Source organism: Saccopteryx bilineata, chromosome 6, assembly GCF_036850765.1.
Source record: "Saccopteryx bilineata isolate mSacBil1 chromosome 6, mSacBil1_pri_phased_curated, whole genome shotgun sequence".
NCBI lineage: Eukaryota > Metazoa > Chordata > Mammalia > Chiroptera > Emballonuridae > Saccopteryx > Saccopteryx bilineata.
In genome coordinates, this window is record NC_089495.1 from 13,754,272 (window position 1) to 13,770,308 (window position 16,037).

The following is a 16,037-nucleotide window of genomic DNA, read 5'->3' on the forward strand; positions in this document are numbered from 1 at the left end:
AGTGTGTCTTTCTTATGAAATCTTCTATGACAAGGATTCAGTCCTTTATACAGATGTGGAATCAGCCATCTTCTCATTTAGAAAAGAATCATTTTTGTTTCGAAAAAGAATATTTTCTGTCTTGTGATAGCTACATTACAATTTTGAGTTGTTCAACTAACAGTCAACAAAGGTGAGGGTGGTGCTTTATTTAAGAATGTAGACTTTGAAGAGGATATAGAACTGTAACATACCCTTAGTCTAGAGCAATGTTTTATAGAGAAAAAAGCAGGTGTCTGTCTGCTCACAGAGCAGGTGCAGGATCGTGCGGAAGGCGTTTATTTGGGATCCGGGATTGATCTAAAAAACCTCTCAGCTTTCAGGTCTAACTTCAGAAAAACAAATTTTAACTACTTAGTAATGGCATGGGAAGAATGAAAAAAAAAAAAAAAGAAACCCTAGAAATGAACAATAGCATCTTAATTATTACTATATCTGTATAAGAAAAAGTCTCCAAAGCCTAACCCTCAGCACAGGGAAAATGACTGGAAATAACTATATATTTTTTATTATTTGTGATTGTGCTGAGATGGTAGGAAATATAGTATATATTACTTTTAAGATGAAAAAGAGTATTTTATTCCAATAGTGAAGGTCATATAACTTACAATAAAAGTTTGACTTGGGTTGAGAAACAAGAATTCAAACTGAGCATTGCTCAATGGCACTTGGCTATTCAATGGCTTCTGAAAGCCTGAAGTATTAATGGCATTTGTTTCTCAATCTGGCACCTTTGTTGTCCAGAAGTCTGCTTTATTTGTAGAGTTTTCATTTGGGGGCGAGGGGAGAGATCTCCTTGCATACATTGTGTTAATTAAAATAAATAAATAAATAAATAAATGATCGAATGAATGAATATAATAAGCATAAACACAGGTTAGCTTTTCTCCAATCTCATTCTGCAAGTTAAATTCACTGCTTGGTTTTTCCCACGGCATCTTGTTCTGGTTTGTGCTCTGGGATTTAGACAGCAGAGGCTGTGCTGAAATTTAGCTGCACTGTGTAGTTGAACGTGTGTCCGGAAGTGCCGACTTATGTGAACCGATCATGCAGAGACCCGGCCTGAGGATATGAGTAGAAATCCTTTGGTCCATTAGGAAAAGAACTGAGATGGTTCTTATCTCTGGGTCCTTCTCACACAGCCTCTTGGAGAGGGTGTCGTGAGAGTTACTCATGACTCAAACTAAAGGAATGTTCAAAGGCTCCATCTGACTGGCTTCTGTAGCCCTTAACCCAATCCTCACCCTTTTATTTTTAAACCTATTTCCTTCTCCATCTTTTCCCCCCATGTGTAGTATCATAAACGTCTACAGTGTCTAGCCCCAGGACACATGAGCTAACCCTTGATTGCCGAGAGGCCAGAGCATTTAAAATTAAGATTAAAATTCAATCCTTGGTATAACCATAGTCATAAATTCATACCCATAGTTTACAAAGAGGACCGCTTCTCACGCTAAAACTCAGACAACTGTCCTTAAAAACTGCAATTCTGGAGGAGGACTGGTCCTGGGCAATGTTAGAAAATGGAGTTTATCTTTAGACTCTCCCACTCCTTTCATTTATGTCAGCTATTTGTTATTTTAACCGAAAGGAAAGTTTTACTCCAAAGTAATTTGTAACGACCCTCGGAACAGTCACGAGGAAGGCCTTCCTGAAGCCCTGCCGCGTGGACAGCGGCCTGTCTCCCTGTGGAGAGCTGGCAGGGGCCAGGCCAGTAATCACGAGAGCTCCCACTTAGTTGGGTATCTCTATGCATAATTCGATGTGCCAAGTTTTTTATTTTATTTTATTTAAATCTCTGAGAAGCCCATGAGATGCATGTCCACGTGCAACTCCACACGTATTTCACAGAGAAGGATACGGAGGTTTACAGAGACAAGTAGACAGAGTGAAGGACAGATGCAGCAGCGACGACCCCACAGGGAGACCACCGCTGGAGCCTGAATCACAAACTCGCCTCCGTTCATTCTCGTTAGATGCCTACAGAACACACCTGGGGAGGGTCCGCTCAGTCCACTGGGACTGCTTGTTTCAAAAAGGATATTGAATTTCCATATCTGGCCCTCTGAATTTGGGGAGCTTCTACATAGAGGCTCTAAAATCTTTTTCTTAGTCACATTTTCTATACAGCACAAGTTAGGGTTGGTTTAATTTCAGAATTTCGGAGCGTTTGAGAGTAGATGTGGTCAGATAGGCATCAGACTATTAAATTAATTTAGCTCAGGAGATAGAGTTGCCTCAAGGGAAAATCCTTTATCTATGTAATTCAACTGCACTAGCAGAATATCACCATGATTACATAATGCAAGTTTCTTTTCTTCCCCCCCCCCAAAGTAAAAACTTAGTTATAAGATGCCAGAACTGGGAATTAATGAAGGGTATAAAATAAGATCTGGATGAAGACCCTGAAGGATTGAAGTTCACAATAATGAATTAGAGACACCTGTTTTAAGTTCACAATAATGAATTAGAGACACCTGTTTTAAATGGTTGCCCCTTTTTCTTTTTCTTTCTTTCTTTTTCTTCCTTCCTTCCTTCCTTCCTTTTTTCTCTTTCTTTCTTTCTTTCTTTCTTTCTTTCTTTCTTTCTTTCTCTATTTCCCTCTCTCTTTCTCTCTTTCCTTTTTTTTTTTTTAAACAACATCTTAAACTTCTTAGGTTACCTCAGGGTCATTTGGCACAAGTCCATTATAAACAATGAAAAAACCAAGTGGGCTGTATGTAGATATAGCCAGATTTTTCCTGATGACAACTTATTTGTCTTTTCACAAGATGTTTTCCTAGGCATCCATCTGTTTTCTTGATGTAAGAAAACATCAGTAATCCAAATTAATCTTAGAGAATAAAGACAGACAAGTGCTTCATCAGGCAACTTATTTCAATTTCTTTATATTTGCCACTTCTTCCTCTTGGAAGTCACCACGTCATTTAAAAGGAAATGTATGTGACTATTATTTAGCCTAACGTTCATACCTGGGGTTCTGATTCTAAGTTGATTTTGAAAGGATGAGCCTTCCCGTCTTCAGATACCTGTGGAGACCATAAGCGAGTTTCTGCCCTGTAAATAAAATAAAGTTTGTAAACTCCAAATTCTAATGGTAACTGCTGACTTTAGTATCCTTTGGTTTCCTGTAATGTTTGTGAAGATGCTCTTAACCCTTGATGATTTAAGCAAAAGCGATATTCATTGCTCCTTATTCTGTATTCTCCCATCTAATTAGTTTTACGTATTTAGTGTACTTTTGGGAAAACTTAGATGGATCAAAATGGACTGAGTGCTTGTGCCCTCCTCAGACCCACATTATGAAACCCTAATCCCCAATGGGATGGTATTTGGAGGTGGGGCCTTTGGGGGAAGACTAGGGTTAGATTAGGTCTTAAAGATTGGGCTCTCCTGGTGGGATTAATGTCCGTCTAGAAAGAGGAAGAGACACCGAAGCCCGGGCAGCTTGTCTCCCCGTCAGGGCACAGCCAGGAAGAGGCCTCTCAGCAAGACCCTGAGCACGGAGGCAGCCTTGTCTCAGACCCGCAGCCCCCAGAACTGTGAGAGAGAAATGCTTGGTGTTTAAGCCTCCCAGTCAGTCCATGGTATTGTTGCTACAGTAACCCGAACTGGCTGAAGGAAGAATATTGAACAATTTCCGGAGAAAGCAGGTCTCCAGGACGTGTGAAGAACAGTACAGGAGGGAGATCTGCTGGGACACCCTGCAGATGGCCCTGGGGCAAGCTCCCTAGGTCTCCTCTGCGCTCCCCGCCCCAGCCCACCCAGGCCAGCAGGCCACCAAAGGAGGCAGCGCGTGATTGACTGGCCAGGTGGCTTTGCGGTTGGCACCTAGGAACTGTGCTCTGTCCAGTCCTTCTTACGTGTCTGCCCGGGACTGTGTGCTTGGCAGGAGCACAGGTTCTGGGTAGATGAGAAAGAGTCCATCTCACCCCATCAAATGACAGAGCAACTGTGTGCCTTCTGGCCCGGCAGGGGACATTGCGAATACAACAGCAACTGGCGAAACACACTAACAACCACTATAACAAAATGTTATTTTCACAATTGTTTCATATCAGGGCTCTGATGGCAGAAGATCAGGTTCAATTTCCTAATATTGTTTTTGGTTAGAAAGGCCTCCTTATTTAAGACACTCAGGTGCACACGCATTCTCACTTTGTGAGATTCTTCTGGGCTGAATTCTGTACAAAACAGCCACTGGCATACAGCATATTAGCAACCACTTTGTGGCGTGGCCGACCACATTTTGTCAAGTCAAGAGATTCTTTTAGGCGAATCTCTGAATTCCGTTTCCTATGGCATTTGGAACAGCAAGGACAACTCGCCGTTCTCTGTAGTGTTCCTGTGGCCGATACCTTGACTGGTTCTATTTTCATAGCCCATTGACTGGATTAGTACAGAGAAAAAAAATTCCTTTAGTCTCTATCATTACTCTGACATTCCAGAGGATCCTGTTTAGAAATCATTTGTTAACAACTACTAGATTGAGTGGCTTCGGGGAAGAACAGACCACAGTGGCTGATATATGAAAAAGCCAGTCAGAACTCTGGGTTCAGTGACACCCTTCTCACTGGAGGGTGAACTCATTTATAGCTTCAGTGCAGGTTCTCTCGCCAAACAAATCGCGTTTTCACAGCACTCGTTAAAGCGCACCTGTCAATTTTGAGACACAGCTGGTATGATGCCGCTTTAATCCTGTCCTGTGCATCAGCATGAGTCATGGACTCGGTACCGAAGCCATCGATAGCCAGGATGACGTCTCCAGGGCACAGGTTGGCAGCTGCTGCCTTGCTCCCTGGAGTAATCTGGAAGAAATCATGGCACCACTTAAAATTCAGCATCTTGCAACATCTTGAGTTTTGTGCCTGTCATTTGCATTTCAGCTTGGGAACATTTAAAATGTTTTACTGAGCAGTAAATCGTAAATCCACTCTTGATTGATCAATTGTGTTAGCTCTGTTTTCCCATCGTGCTACGTAATTTTGTTTCTCACTTAACCCCATTTCATTTTTCATGACACCCCTTATTCTTTTTAAAACACCTTCCTGTCAGACTGTTTGAACCATATTTTCTTTGCTTTAAGCAAAATAATTTGTTTTTCAGGTTTCTTTTGTCACTCCAGACTCTCTAGGTTGGAAACAGAACTTTACTAAATTTAGGGGAGATTTTATATTTGAATTGAAACTGCTTTGACACCCTATAAGTTATGCATCAAATGGGGCGGTACTTTGGCTGTAGAAAGCTTCAAAGACAATATTCTTGACTTAATAAGGAGAAGCCATATAATAAATAAAATGGTAACTTCATGAACGCTTCTGAGAGCTACAGTTCCAGGGCAACCGACCAGCCTGGAATTTAAGGAAAAACAGGTGCCTCCAAAAAAAAAAAATGACGAAATGTTAAGATGGGCGCAGAGCAAGAAGGAAGACTGGCTGTTAAGAAGAATTTAGCTAAAATTGTGAACAAACTGTTAGAGGCTGAATGTGAATTAGTATTATGAGTCTAGAACCCCTGGGAACAGCAGACACGAGGGAAGTTTATATCCACACAGTCTCTTCTGCATGATAAAGACTAGATGGAACAAATAGAAAACAACTAACAAGATGCAACATTTTAACTAAACTCTATCAGTAATTATATTAAATATAAATGGTCTAAACACACCACACTTTTTTTTTTTTTAACAGAGATGGTCAAAACCAAGTTAAACAAGTTCCATTTTTTTTTTTTTTTATACTTTTATTTTTTTAATGGGGTGACATCAATAAATCAGGATACATATATTCAAAGATAACAAGTCCAGGTTATCTTGTCATTCAATTATGTTGCATACCCACCACCCAAAGTCAGATTGTCCTCTGTCACCTTCTATCTTGTTTTCTTTGTGCCCCTCCCACCCCCTATCCCTCTCCCATTCCCCCCTCCCCCCCGTAACCACCACACTCTTATCAATGTCTCTTAGTTTCACTATTATGTCCCACCTACGTATGGAATAATACAGTTCCTGTTTTTTTCTGATTTACTTATTTCACTTCGTATCATGTTATCAAGATCCCACCATTTTGCTGTAAATGTTCCGATGTCATCATTTCTTATGGCTGAGTAGTATTCCATAGTGTATATGTGCCACATCTTCTTTATCCAGTCATCTATTGATGGGCTTTTTGGTTGTTTCCATGTCCTGGCCACTGTGAACAATGCTGCAATAAACATGGGGCTGCATGTGTCTTTACGTATCAATGTTTCTGAGTTTTGGGGATATATACCCAGTAGAGGGATTGCTGGGTCATAAGGTAGTTCTATTTTCAGTTTTTTGAGGAACCACCATACTTTCTTCCATAATGGTTGTACTACTTTACATTCCCACCAACAGTGTATGAGGGTTCCTTTTTCTCCACAGCCTCTCCAACATTTGCTATTACCTGACTTGCTAATAACAGCTAATCGAACAGGTGTGAGGTGGTATCTCATTGCCGTTTTGATTTGCATTTCTCTAATAGCTAAAGAAGATGAGCATCTTTTCATATATCTGTTGGCCATTTGTATTTCTTCCTGGGAGAAGTGTCTATTCATATCCTCTTCCCATTTTTTTATTGGATTGTTTGTTTGTTTGTTGTTGAGTTTTATGAGTTCTTTGTATATTTTGGATATTAGGCCCTTATCTGAAGTTCCATTTTTATGCCATCCACAACAATTCACGTTGGTTTCTTTTTTGGGAGGTGGGATGAAAGGAATACTTAAGGATTTGGGGGAAATATGGTTGTTAAATGTTTAATTTAAAAGATTACAAATCTGAAATTATTACCGTGTTGAGAATTCCATGATCCTTTTGATTGCTCCACCTACTCTCAGTGTTTCCGGGTAACCCCCAATGCTTTTCCCTCTGCCTGCAAGTCCTCAGCTGGCCTTTCCGTGCCTGCTTCCCTCACATCGTCTACATCCCCGTTCCCTTCATCAACTACGAGGTAGCTGTTGTGATTTCCTTTCAGTTTCTTTTTTTTTTTTCTTTCTGAAGCTGGAAACGGGGAGAGACAGACAGACTCCCGCATGCGCCCGACTGGGATCCACCCGGCACGCCCACCAGGGGCGATGCTCTGCCCACCAGGGGGCGATGCTCTGCCCCTCCGGGGCGTCGCTCTGCCGCGACCTCCTTTCAGTTTCTTAATCAGGCCACACTTGTACCCTTATGGAGGCTTTCCATGCACTGTTTATTTTTGCCTGAAACACTTCCCCTACTCTGTATCCAGTTGTCCCTTCTCATCCTTTAGGTCTAGGCTTAAAAGTCACATTCTCCCAGAGAGCCTTCCCTGAACATCTGAGGTCGTCTCTCCCTCTCCTACCCCATCATTCTCCACCATCACACCTTGTTCACTTTCTTCCTGAAGACAATGTGCTCTTTTATGTTTGTTTATTTACTGTGTATTCTCTGTCTTTCCAACAAGACTGGAAGCTCTTGAGACTAGTTATAGTATCATGTATATTCCTAATGCTTCACAGTGTATATTCTAGTGTTTGGAATTAATGAAAAGCTAATTGAAAAATGAATGAAAAAGCTATTTACATCAGAGTTTGTTTTGTTATTAAAAATTTTTTTATTGAATTTATTGGGATGACACTGGTTAACATATTAAATCAGAGTTTATGGAACAAAAAGAGCTACTCTCTAATGCCTTAAGACTAGTGGTAGTCAACTTGGTCCCTACTGCCCACTAGTGGGCGTTCCAGCTTTTATGGTGGGCGGTAGTGGAGCAACCAAAGTATAAATAAAAAGATAGATTTAACTATAGCAAATTGTTTTATAAAGATTTATTCTGCCAAACTTAGTGAAAATCTGACGTAAGTACTTGGCAAGTAATTATTATTATATGCTTTAACTTGCTGTAACTCTGCTTTATAAATTTTATAAAGTAAAGTTACTTCCCTACTTTATAAATCGCCATTACTGTGGAACCGGTGGGCGGTTAGAAAATGTTACTACTAACAGAGATACAAAAGTGGGCGGTAGGTATAAAAAAGGTTGACTACCCCTGCCTTAAGACTATTGCAGTTAATGTCAATTTACCATTGTTACCGCTGCAAATTTCCAGTATGTAGAGCAGAATAATACATACATAGAACTTGACCTAAGTCTGAAACTGCTCCAGGAGTAAACTAGATTGTTTCTAACATTTTACTATATGAGGATCAGTCATTAATCCAGTTTTTCCTCTATTTTCTTAATCTAGCTATTGACTCTAGTTAACTTTGTGGCTCTAAGGGAGCTCCAGGACTCATCTAAATAAGTAGAATTGTTAACATAGTAAATTCTCATGTGTCCTAGATCTTCAGTCTCACCACTGAAATCTTCACTGTACTCACTTTATTTCCATGGTCATCCTCCTGCAGTGATCATGGTTCATTTCCATCAGGACTAGTTGATAGGATCTGGGTGAGTACCACTGGGGATGGTTACATCTCAGCCTTTGGGGGTGTGTGTGAATTTCATAGATGTTTTCCATTTAAAAGTTCTCCCAGACCCAGAACTGATAGAAGAATAACTAGTTCCCATCCCTGATGTGACTTGTAGAGATAAAAATAATCTTAAACTTTCAGTTTTCTCTATTCATTAAAATCAGTACTATCTACTTTTAAAAGTATAAGAACAGAATGCTTTCCTTTGAGTTAAAGCATGAGAAAGCATGGCTCAATGTATTTGCTTTTAAAGCCTTGCCTAGCTTTTCTAATATAATTAAATAGATTTAAGTTACTTAACACTCAGCCTTGATTAAGAAAATGCTAGCTTTCAGCTTTGGTTAGGATGAGTGGAAGGTGAAGTTGTGTATATTTCTGTCTATATATATTTTAAACAGAGACATCTGGTGTGCTAAACTTAGATACTGAATATTCTAAATTTTATTAACAGTGTCAATATGGAAGTTAATCACACTAGTTTATATTTACCCAGAATATTACATTTGCAAAGCTCTTTGTAATAACGTTGACCACTCCAGCCGCTCTAAGGCAGGCTGGACAGAGAAGACTGCTCCTGTTTTCAGAGGGGACGAGTCTTAGGAACCTGGGGCTTCTTACTCAAGTTGGCAGCAGTTGTACACCACAATGTCGCCAGCTGTTGCAGAAGTCAAAGAGGAAAGATGGTTGACAGTGACAGCTAGAACTGATCTCTGACTTTGCATTCAACCTGGATGCCATCCTGGGACCTCTGAGGAGAGTTGATAAGGAAGGAAAAAGTATATATATAGAGAGAAATGAGAGAGGAGGAAAAAACACTATTTTTCACTTCCTCCTAGTTCTCAAGTTCAGTTAGGCTACTGATCAGAAATGACCACAAAATTGGCTTAGTTTTAGTATGTTAAACTATATGTTTGATCATGAGACTATATTATTTCCCTGAATTGTTTTACATTATTGCTCACAGTTATTAACATGTTTTCCTAAATTAGGAGGAAAGAACGCTAACATGAGCTAGAGTTTTTTGATGAATTATGTATTATTCAGGTTATTCAGGGTCTCAAATATCAAATATCAAAAGCATTGGAGAGATCAATAGTAATGCCGTCAATCACTTAGCACCACGTTTTCACACTTGTCAGATTAGAAGAATCACTTGGGTCCTTGCTGAACACAGAGACCCCCCTCCCCCTCCATGTCTCTGGAACCTCGAATCAGAAGCTCCAGGAGAGAGCTCGGGAAGTTGTGTTTTTTTACAGGTGCCTCAGATGATTTTCATTATTCACAACAGCCTATTACTGGGGTCTGCTTGGAAAAAAAAATTTGAAACATAGATGAAGCATCTATAATGTTTTATTTACTGTGGGAGCCACAAGGGAAGTCCAAGATTTGTCCCTTAGGGGTTTTTATGTTAAGACCAAAAATGACTGAAATAGTTTTGGAACAAGATAAGTATATACAGATGGATGGTACTGTGGGGCATGGATCAAAATGGTGAGGAAGCCCACTGTTTGGTTGTTCTTTACTGTCTACAAATAAAGTCTGGCTGCCTCACCTGGCACCTACAATCTACATTTCTAGAGCCATAGCCACCCCAGTGAAACCAGAAGCTCTGTGAGTAGCACCTGGCATGGGTATTCTCAGGAGCTATCTGGGTGAATCTATTGTGCAGCCAGAGTTGAGAACTATGAAGGTATTAGTTTTGTTGTTATTGGTATCATTACCGAGAACTATGATCTCACTTAATTCTTAAGACAATCTCTTAAGATGAGAAAACTGATGAGAAAAAGTATAAGAAGCTTGCTGAAGGTCACACGTCCAGTGAAAACCTGATTTCCCCTCATAGGTCGGTGGAACTTTCTAGCTCAAGCATCTCCACTGTCCCACAATGCCATGCCTGCAGGTAACCTCTCCCCCAACACCTCCTATCTCTTTGGTCATACTTCTTTTTGTGGGATCCTGAACAAGCTGTATTGTGGTGGTTTATATATATGTTCCTTCTCTTTTACTGATACACGAGCTTCTCGGGGCATGGAAACCCATTCAGTTATAATAGTATCCCCACAGTGCCTTCCGTGTACAATCCATTCTGCACTTAAAAGATATTCTTGGAATCTATGAATGTTATGCTCATAGGAACTAGCACTTCCTGGTAGACATGTCTTTGGCAGAACAAAATTAAATAGGTTTTTATTCACATGAACCTTCTTACTACACTTAAATCCTGGGAAAGAATTGCATTCAGCAGTATAAACATTTCTTTCTAAAAGCTCAAATTTCAAATATAGTGTATGTTTAAGTAATATACAGTTCTACGTTAAAGTCTGCAAAACTTACGAATGCACTAACATTTTTGGCCCTGGCTGGGTTGGTACCCAAGTCCGTAGAGCATTCTCAGGTACAGTGACCTTGAACCTGGGTGTGCTCTGAACAGGAAGGAGGTAGGAGGGAAGAGGGAGAAAGGGAATTGAGTGGGAAAGGACATATAGCATCAGATGTATATAATAATTCTATATCATGTGCACAAAAGAAGCTTGTACTTTCTTCCAAGCTGGACCATTTGTGAAAACAAATGATCTGTAACTTGGCAGTGATAGGAGACCCTCTCTGTCTGGGTGGTCCAAACACTTCACAAAGAAAGACTCCTTAGAACATTCTTGCCGGAAAAAGAAAAGCTGCTTACTTAAGAGATGTGAACCTCAACCTTTATTCTGTGAAATACTCGGGCCAGCTATATATGGTGTTGGCAGGAACCCCCACTCCTCCAAACTGAGCCCCACAGTGTAATTTATGTTGCACAAAGTCTAGAAATCTATTGGCTAGAAATCGATTTCCCCCGAATCGTGTATATCACAACCAATGGTTCAATTTTTTTTGAGAATGTCTGGTATTTGATTTACTTTACTTTTGATATTTTTTATGACCTAAAAATTAACCTGGCTAATTAATTATGAAGCAGTTATGGGGTGTAATTTCAGTGGGTGGAGAAGGTTACATGGATGACCCCACGCCCCAGATCTGTGGGGCAGAGGACTGCTGTCTAGGAACGTGGCTGCGGTCTGAGTTTGTAGGGTGTGAGGCAAGGAGGGAAGGGACAGCCTGTAGGAGGACAAAAATGGACTCACTTATGGGACCTTTTTGTGGCACTGAAGTGCAGGCATTGATATTTCAATTCTTTGCATGCTTAAGAACTTACTTAAAACAGACAAACCAATTAACAAAATAATTGTCATTCTTCTTTACCGTGGAATATTTTTGAGGACACAATCTGCACTTAGTTGTGATGGTGATGATGCAAGTGAACACTTTAATCAATCATTCCTATTGTGCCATATTTATTTTATAACATATTTGATATACAAGGTACTGGGTTTGGTACTGAGTAATCCTCGAATTTGAAAGTTCCCGTCCTTGATTGAGGAGCATGTGATTTGTGGGATCAGGTGTGACCTGTGGTATGAGGTGTGATATGAGGAGAGGTCATAGGTCAGAAGCCATGGCAGTCAAAGGGATAAATGCTGTTTGACTGGGTTTCCACAGGCATAGAGGACGGTGGGGGTGAGGTGGGGTGGGGTGGGGAAGAGCATTCTGGAGGGAAATGATAGAGGAGCAAAGAGGTGTTAGAGAAATGTGAGCTGTCCAGAGTCGTGGCACTACCCCCATCCATGGACTGGGAGGAGGAAAGGGCACCGAAGGGCCGGAGAGGGAGGAAATGGAGTTGGAAACGTGAGTTGGGAGGGAGGATGAAAGGCGTGAGCATGGTAAAGACCACACACTTTGGTCACTGCAACCTGGTGATGCAAGTGAAGGGTGTTCAAGAATGGGGCAGGTAGGTGCAACCTGGCATTTCCCAAAGCTGGCTGGGAAGAATACGCAGGTTGGTGAGGGAGACAGCTAGGTGGGACGTTATGAAATCTTGAAGAGGGACAGTGGTAGAAACAAAGGGAAGTGGTAGCTCCAACAGAACCAAGTGGTGAATTAGAAGGCACAAAACAGCTGTTTGGAAATATCTGTACAACAAGCAGGACTTTTCACACATATGCCCACAGAATGCAGACTTTGGAGGCAGGTAGACCTGGCATCAAATTCTGTCCCACCACATGTGGTTATAAGCAGGTTAATGAATCTCTTGAAGCCACACTTTCCTCATCTGTAAAATGGGAGAATAGTTCTACTACTCAAACCGGATTATTGGGAGATTTAAATGAATCAGTGTATATAAAGGGCTTAGAAGAGAACATGGCAGGAAACTTTATTCAATTTCTTTTCATATAATGTAAAGATTATAAAAGTGATAAAATAATCCTACTATCCACTCACAACACTGGTAATTATTTTTGTGCAATATCTTTTAGTCTTTTACCAAAGGATTTTTAGCATTCTTATTGTTTCAGTGGAAATATTCTCAATTAGGTGTTTACAAAGGCAAAAGAGTTCAGGTGATTGTGGGTTCATTTATTTAGCACGAAGCTATCATGTGCTGAATCAGTTTGGGGGACACCTGGGGTACAGTTTAGTTTTCCCTGCTCTGCTTGAGTTGAATTAATCGAAGAGAAGAGGCATGGTCAAATGAAATGATCACATATGGTTATGCATTCTGATTGAACCAAGTGTCAAAATGAGTGATACAAATTAGTAATGAGTTAAAAATTCAAACAAGAATTGGCTTTCCAAGTAATAATCGTCATCATATCAAATACATTTACAAAGAGTGCCTGCAGTCCAACTCCAAAATGTAAGCACAGCTTTAAATAAACACTGTTTCAAATGTCAACAACTCAAACTTCAAACATAAGATGAATCATATTAACATGTTCCATAGTAATAGCAAGACACTTCCTTAATAAATCACTTAATTATTTCTTTAGGGTTTAATATGAATATGATTTATCTTTTGTCACAATTCAAAAGCTTATTTCATTTAATATAAACAAATGAAAACTATACTTCAGAAACTTAAAAATATTTCTCGGTAGAGATAATGGAAACTGTTTTCTTTGGTAGATCCATAAAAGGCGTTGTTTGGCTAAGATCACCAAACCATTTTCTGCTGAATTTACTTAGGAACATTTTCGGGGATACGTTAAGTTTTCGTGTCTCATACAAAAACACATGTCAGATGTGTTTATGTTTTTTGAAAAATGTAAAACAAAGCTTGAAATGGTTCATGGCCCGTCTGTATGGTACATGTTTGGAGATATTTTAAAAAGACATTGGTTCCCAAGTCTCATAGACATGTAAGTAGAACAGAATTTAAAAGGTATTACCTTGTTCAAAAACCTATGTGAGTACATCAGATTATAAAGTATACATTTAGAAGATACAGTATAAGCACTGAAGAAGTAAAGAAAACATTACAAAGTATTAGGTTTAACATGCCTTATATGTGATAACTGAAATAATTTTAGGACAAATACTTGTGTTAGAAAGAAATCAACTAGACTAACTAGAAATTTACTGACAAGACAGAAGTCCTGAAGTTTCCTTTCCCTTTTCCCTCTGATGCTCTAAGAATATCAAGTAAGGAAAACTTGACTTTGATAGTAAAGCATTGCTTTCAGAGTCCTTAGGCTGAAGGGCGACTTTCCACCAGGTAAACTAAACTCTTGGACCCCTTTGCTTTGTGTTTGAGTTATAGGTGATAATTCCTCAGCCAAGTTCCCAGCCTCGGGACATACTTATTTAAAATGTCTGGAAACCCAGGAATACAGATTAGTAATATTTTCCCTGTCTGGGCTGATACTAAGGGTTCCAGCTTGTGCCCTGTGAACAGCGCCCTGCTGAAGTCTTCATTGGGACCAGGAAAGCGTTTACTTGCGCTTCGGCTCCCAGCAACAAGCCCCGGCGTCAGTACCTTCCCTCTCCGTCCCGGGCCCCCATCTCGATTGTTACCGAAAGGTGGCCGGAGTGGAGGGCGAGGGGCCACCCAGCCCTGCAGCCTAGCCTTCTCTGAGCACAGAGAAATCACGCCGTCGGAAAGAGGCTGGGGACCGAGAGGGTGCAGACCATTGCAGCTGGCTCGGTTAATTCTCTAAGAGGCTCTGCATCCTCCCAAACTCACTTTGCCAAGTTACTGCCGCCTGCCCCAACTATGAGCCTGAAGCCCAGGACCGACCCGGCCGGCGCACGCGGGCTCACTGGCCTCTCTGCTCCAGGGGCACCCGGCTCAAGCCCGAGTCCCGGGCTTGTAGCAAAAGAACAGAAAACACCTACCCTGGTGATGATCAAGGGCTGGTTGAAGTCTATGCCCCCCGAGAGTCTGAAGCCCCAGGGCGCAGGGCCAGGGAGGACCACGTTCTGGGGCATGGTGCCTCCTGGCGCAGCCTTCCGAGGGTGGGGACGCAGCGAGGGGGCGTCCTGCCTGCGCGAGTGTCCCTAAGCCGGGCAGCCCTCTAGACTCCCCAGGCAGTGTCCTCGCGCGGACCGTGGCCCAGGGAGCTTTATCCCTGCTCCTGAGTGACGTCACCAGCCTCCACTCCTCCCCACCCCCTCCCACCAAGGAGAGCTCCAACTTTGGAAGAAAGAGACGCTAGGCCCAAGGGAGTTTACGGACGCGCGCCGGCTGGGTGCAGCCTCCAGACCTCTCCGCGCCCGAGAAGGCTTCATGTTACAACCTCCATCTCTCTCTTAAAGTAACACCTGTCCTCCCGTTTATTTTCTGCTTGGAGCTGCATTCGAAGTTAAAAGCAGTTAAACCACAGCCTCTGTGTTTTCAGTTAAAATAAAACACAAGCATCCTCAGTACAATGGGTTATTTAGCAATGTTGAACGCGATAATAGGTACCTACCAACTGTGTGACCTTGGCTAAACTTACTGAACATCCTTAAGCCTCAATTTTCTTATCTCTTAGATAGGGGTAATAATTGTACATACATCATAGGGTTACTGTGAAAATTATTCCTCCCCACAGTGAAATTCCATAAAAACGAGCTACTTCTCTGCATAGTGCCTGGCACAGCATACGTACTCAATTATACACATATAGTCATACATATTTATGGATGTACATAATACACTTTATATGTACACAAATACAGTAACATGTATTTTTTTAAAATGAAAAAAATCTAAAAGTGAAAACATCATGCAAACGTATACCCAACATAATGAACCTTTTAAAAATACATGAGTAGATGATTGATCAATAGACTCAAAATATACTTTCATTTTAATTGGAGCAATTGTCACCTCCTTCAAATGTGGTTCCTAAACTTATGTTTTGACACATGGGAAGCGAGCATCACAGACACTTAGGAGGTGAGACTGCCCTGTTGAGGACATTGCCACCAGAGTGCCGGCTGCTGGTGGCCTGCTGGTGTCATACCCCAGAGTTCTGAGTTCCGAGGACAGGGGGAAGGAGGAGGGAGAGAGAAGTATGAAATGCTTTAATAAAAACAAAACTAAGGGTCTCATACTTCATGCCCAATAAAATAGGGCTGGCTCAGTGCAGGAGAGCAGGGCTGCCACAGGTCTTTAATGGAGCAGTCCCTGCGGAAGCGGTTTGAAGACAGAGAAGAGAGGAAAGAGATTAGGAAGCCATAGGCGG

At 41.2% G+C, this 16,037-nt stretch overlaps 1 protein-coding gene across 3 annotated transcripts in view; it reads right to left on the reverse strand.

Annotated features, from left to right (window-relative positions):
* Positions 1-14,908, reverse strand: part of PDLIM3 (PDZ and LIM domain 3) — a 30,198-nt gene extending 15,290 nt beyond the window's left edge. For all 3 annotated transcript variants that reach the window (XM_066236185.1, XM_066236183.1, XM_066236184.1), the window contains exons 1-3: positions 14,704-14,908; positions 4,696-4,847; positions 3,012-3,096 (exon numbers count right to left, since the gene is read on the reverse strand). In XM_066236185.1, the coding sequence (XP_066092282.1) occupies positions 3,012-3,096; positions 4,696-4,847; positions 14,704-14,796 (330 nt within the window). In that variant the 5' untranslated portion in view covers positions 14,797-14,908. The remainder of the gene's footprint in view (positions 1-3,011; positions 3,097-4,695; positions 4,848-14,703) is intronic.
* Positions 14,909-16,037: the final 1,129 nt, after the last annotated feature.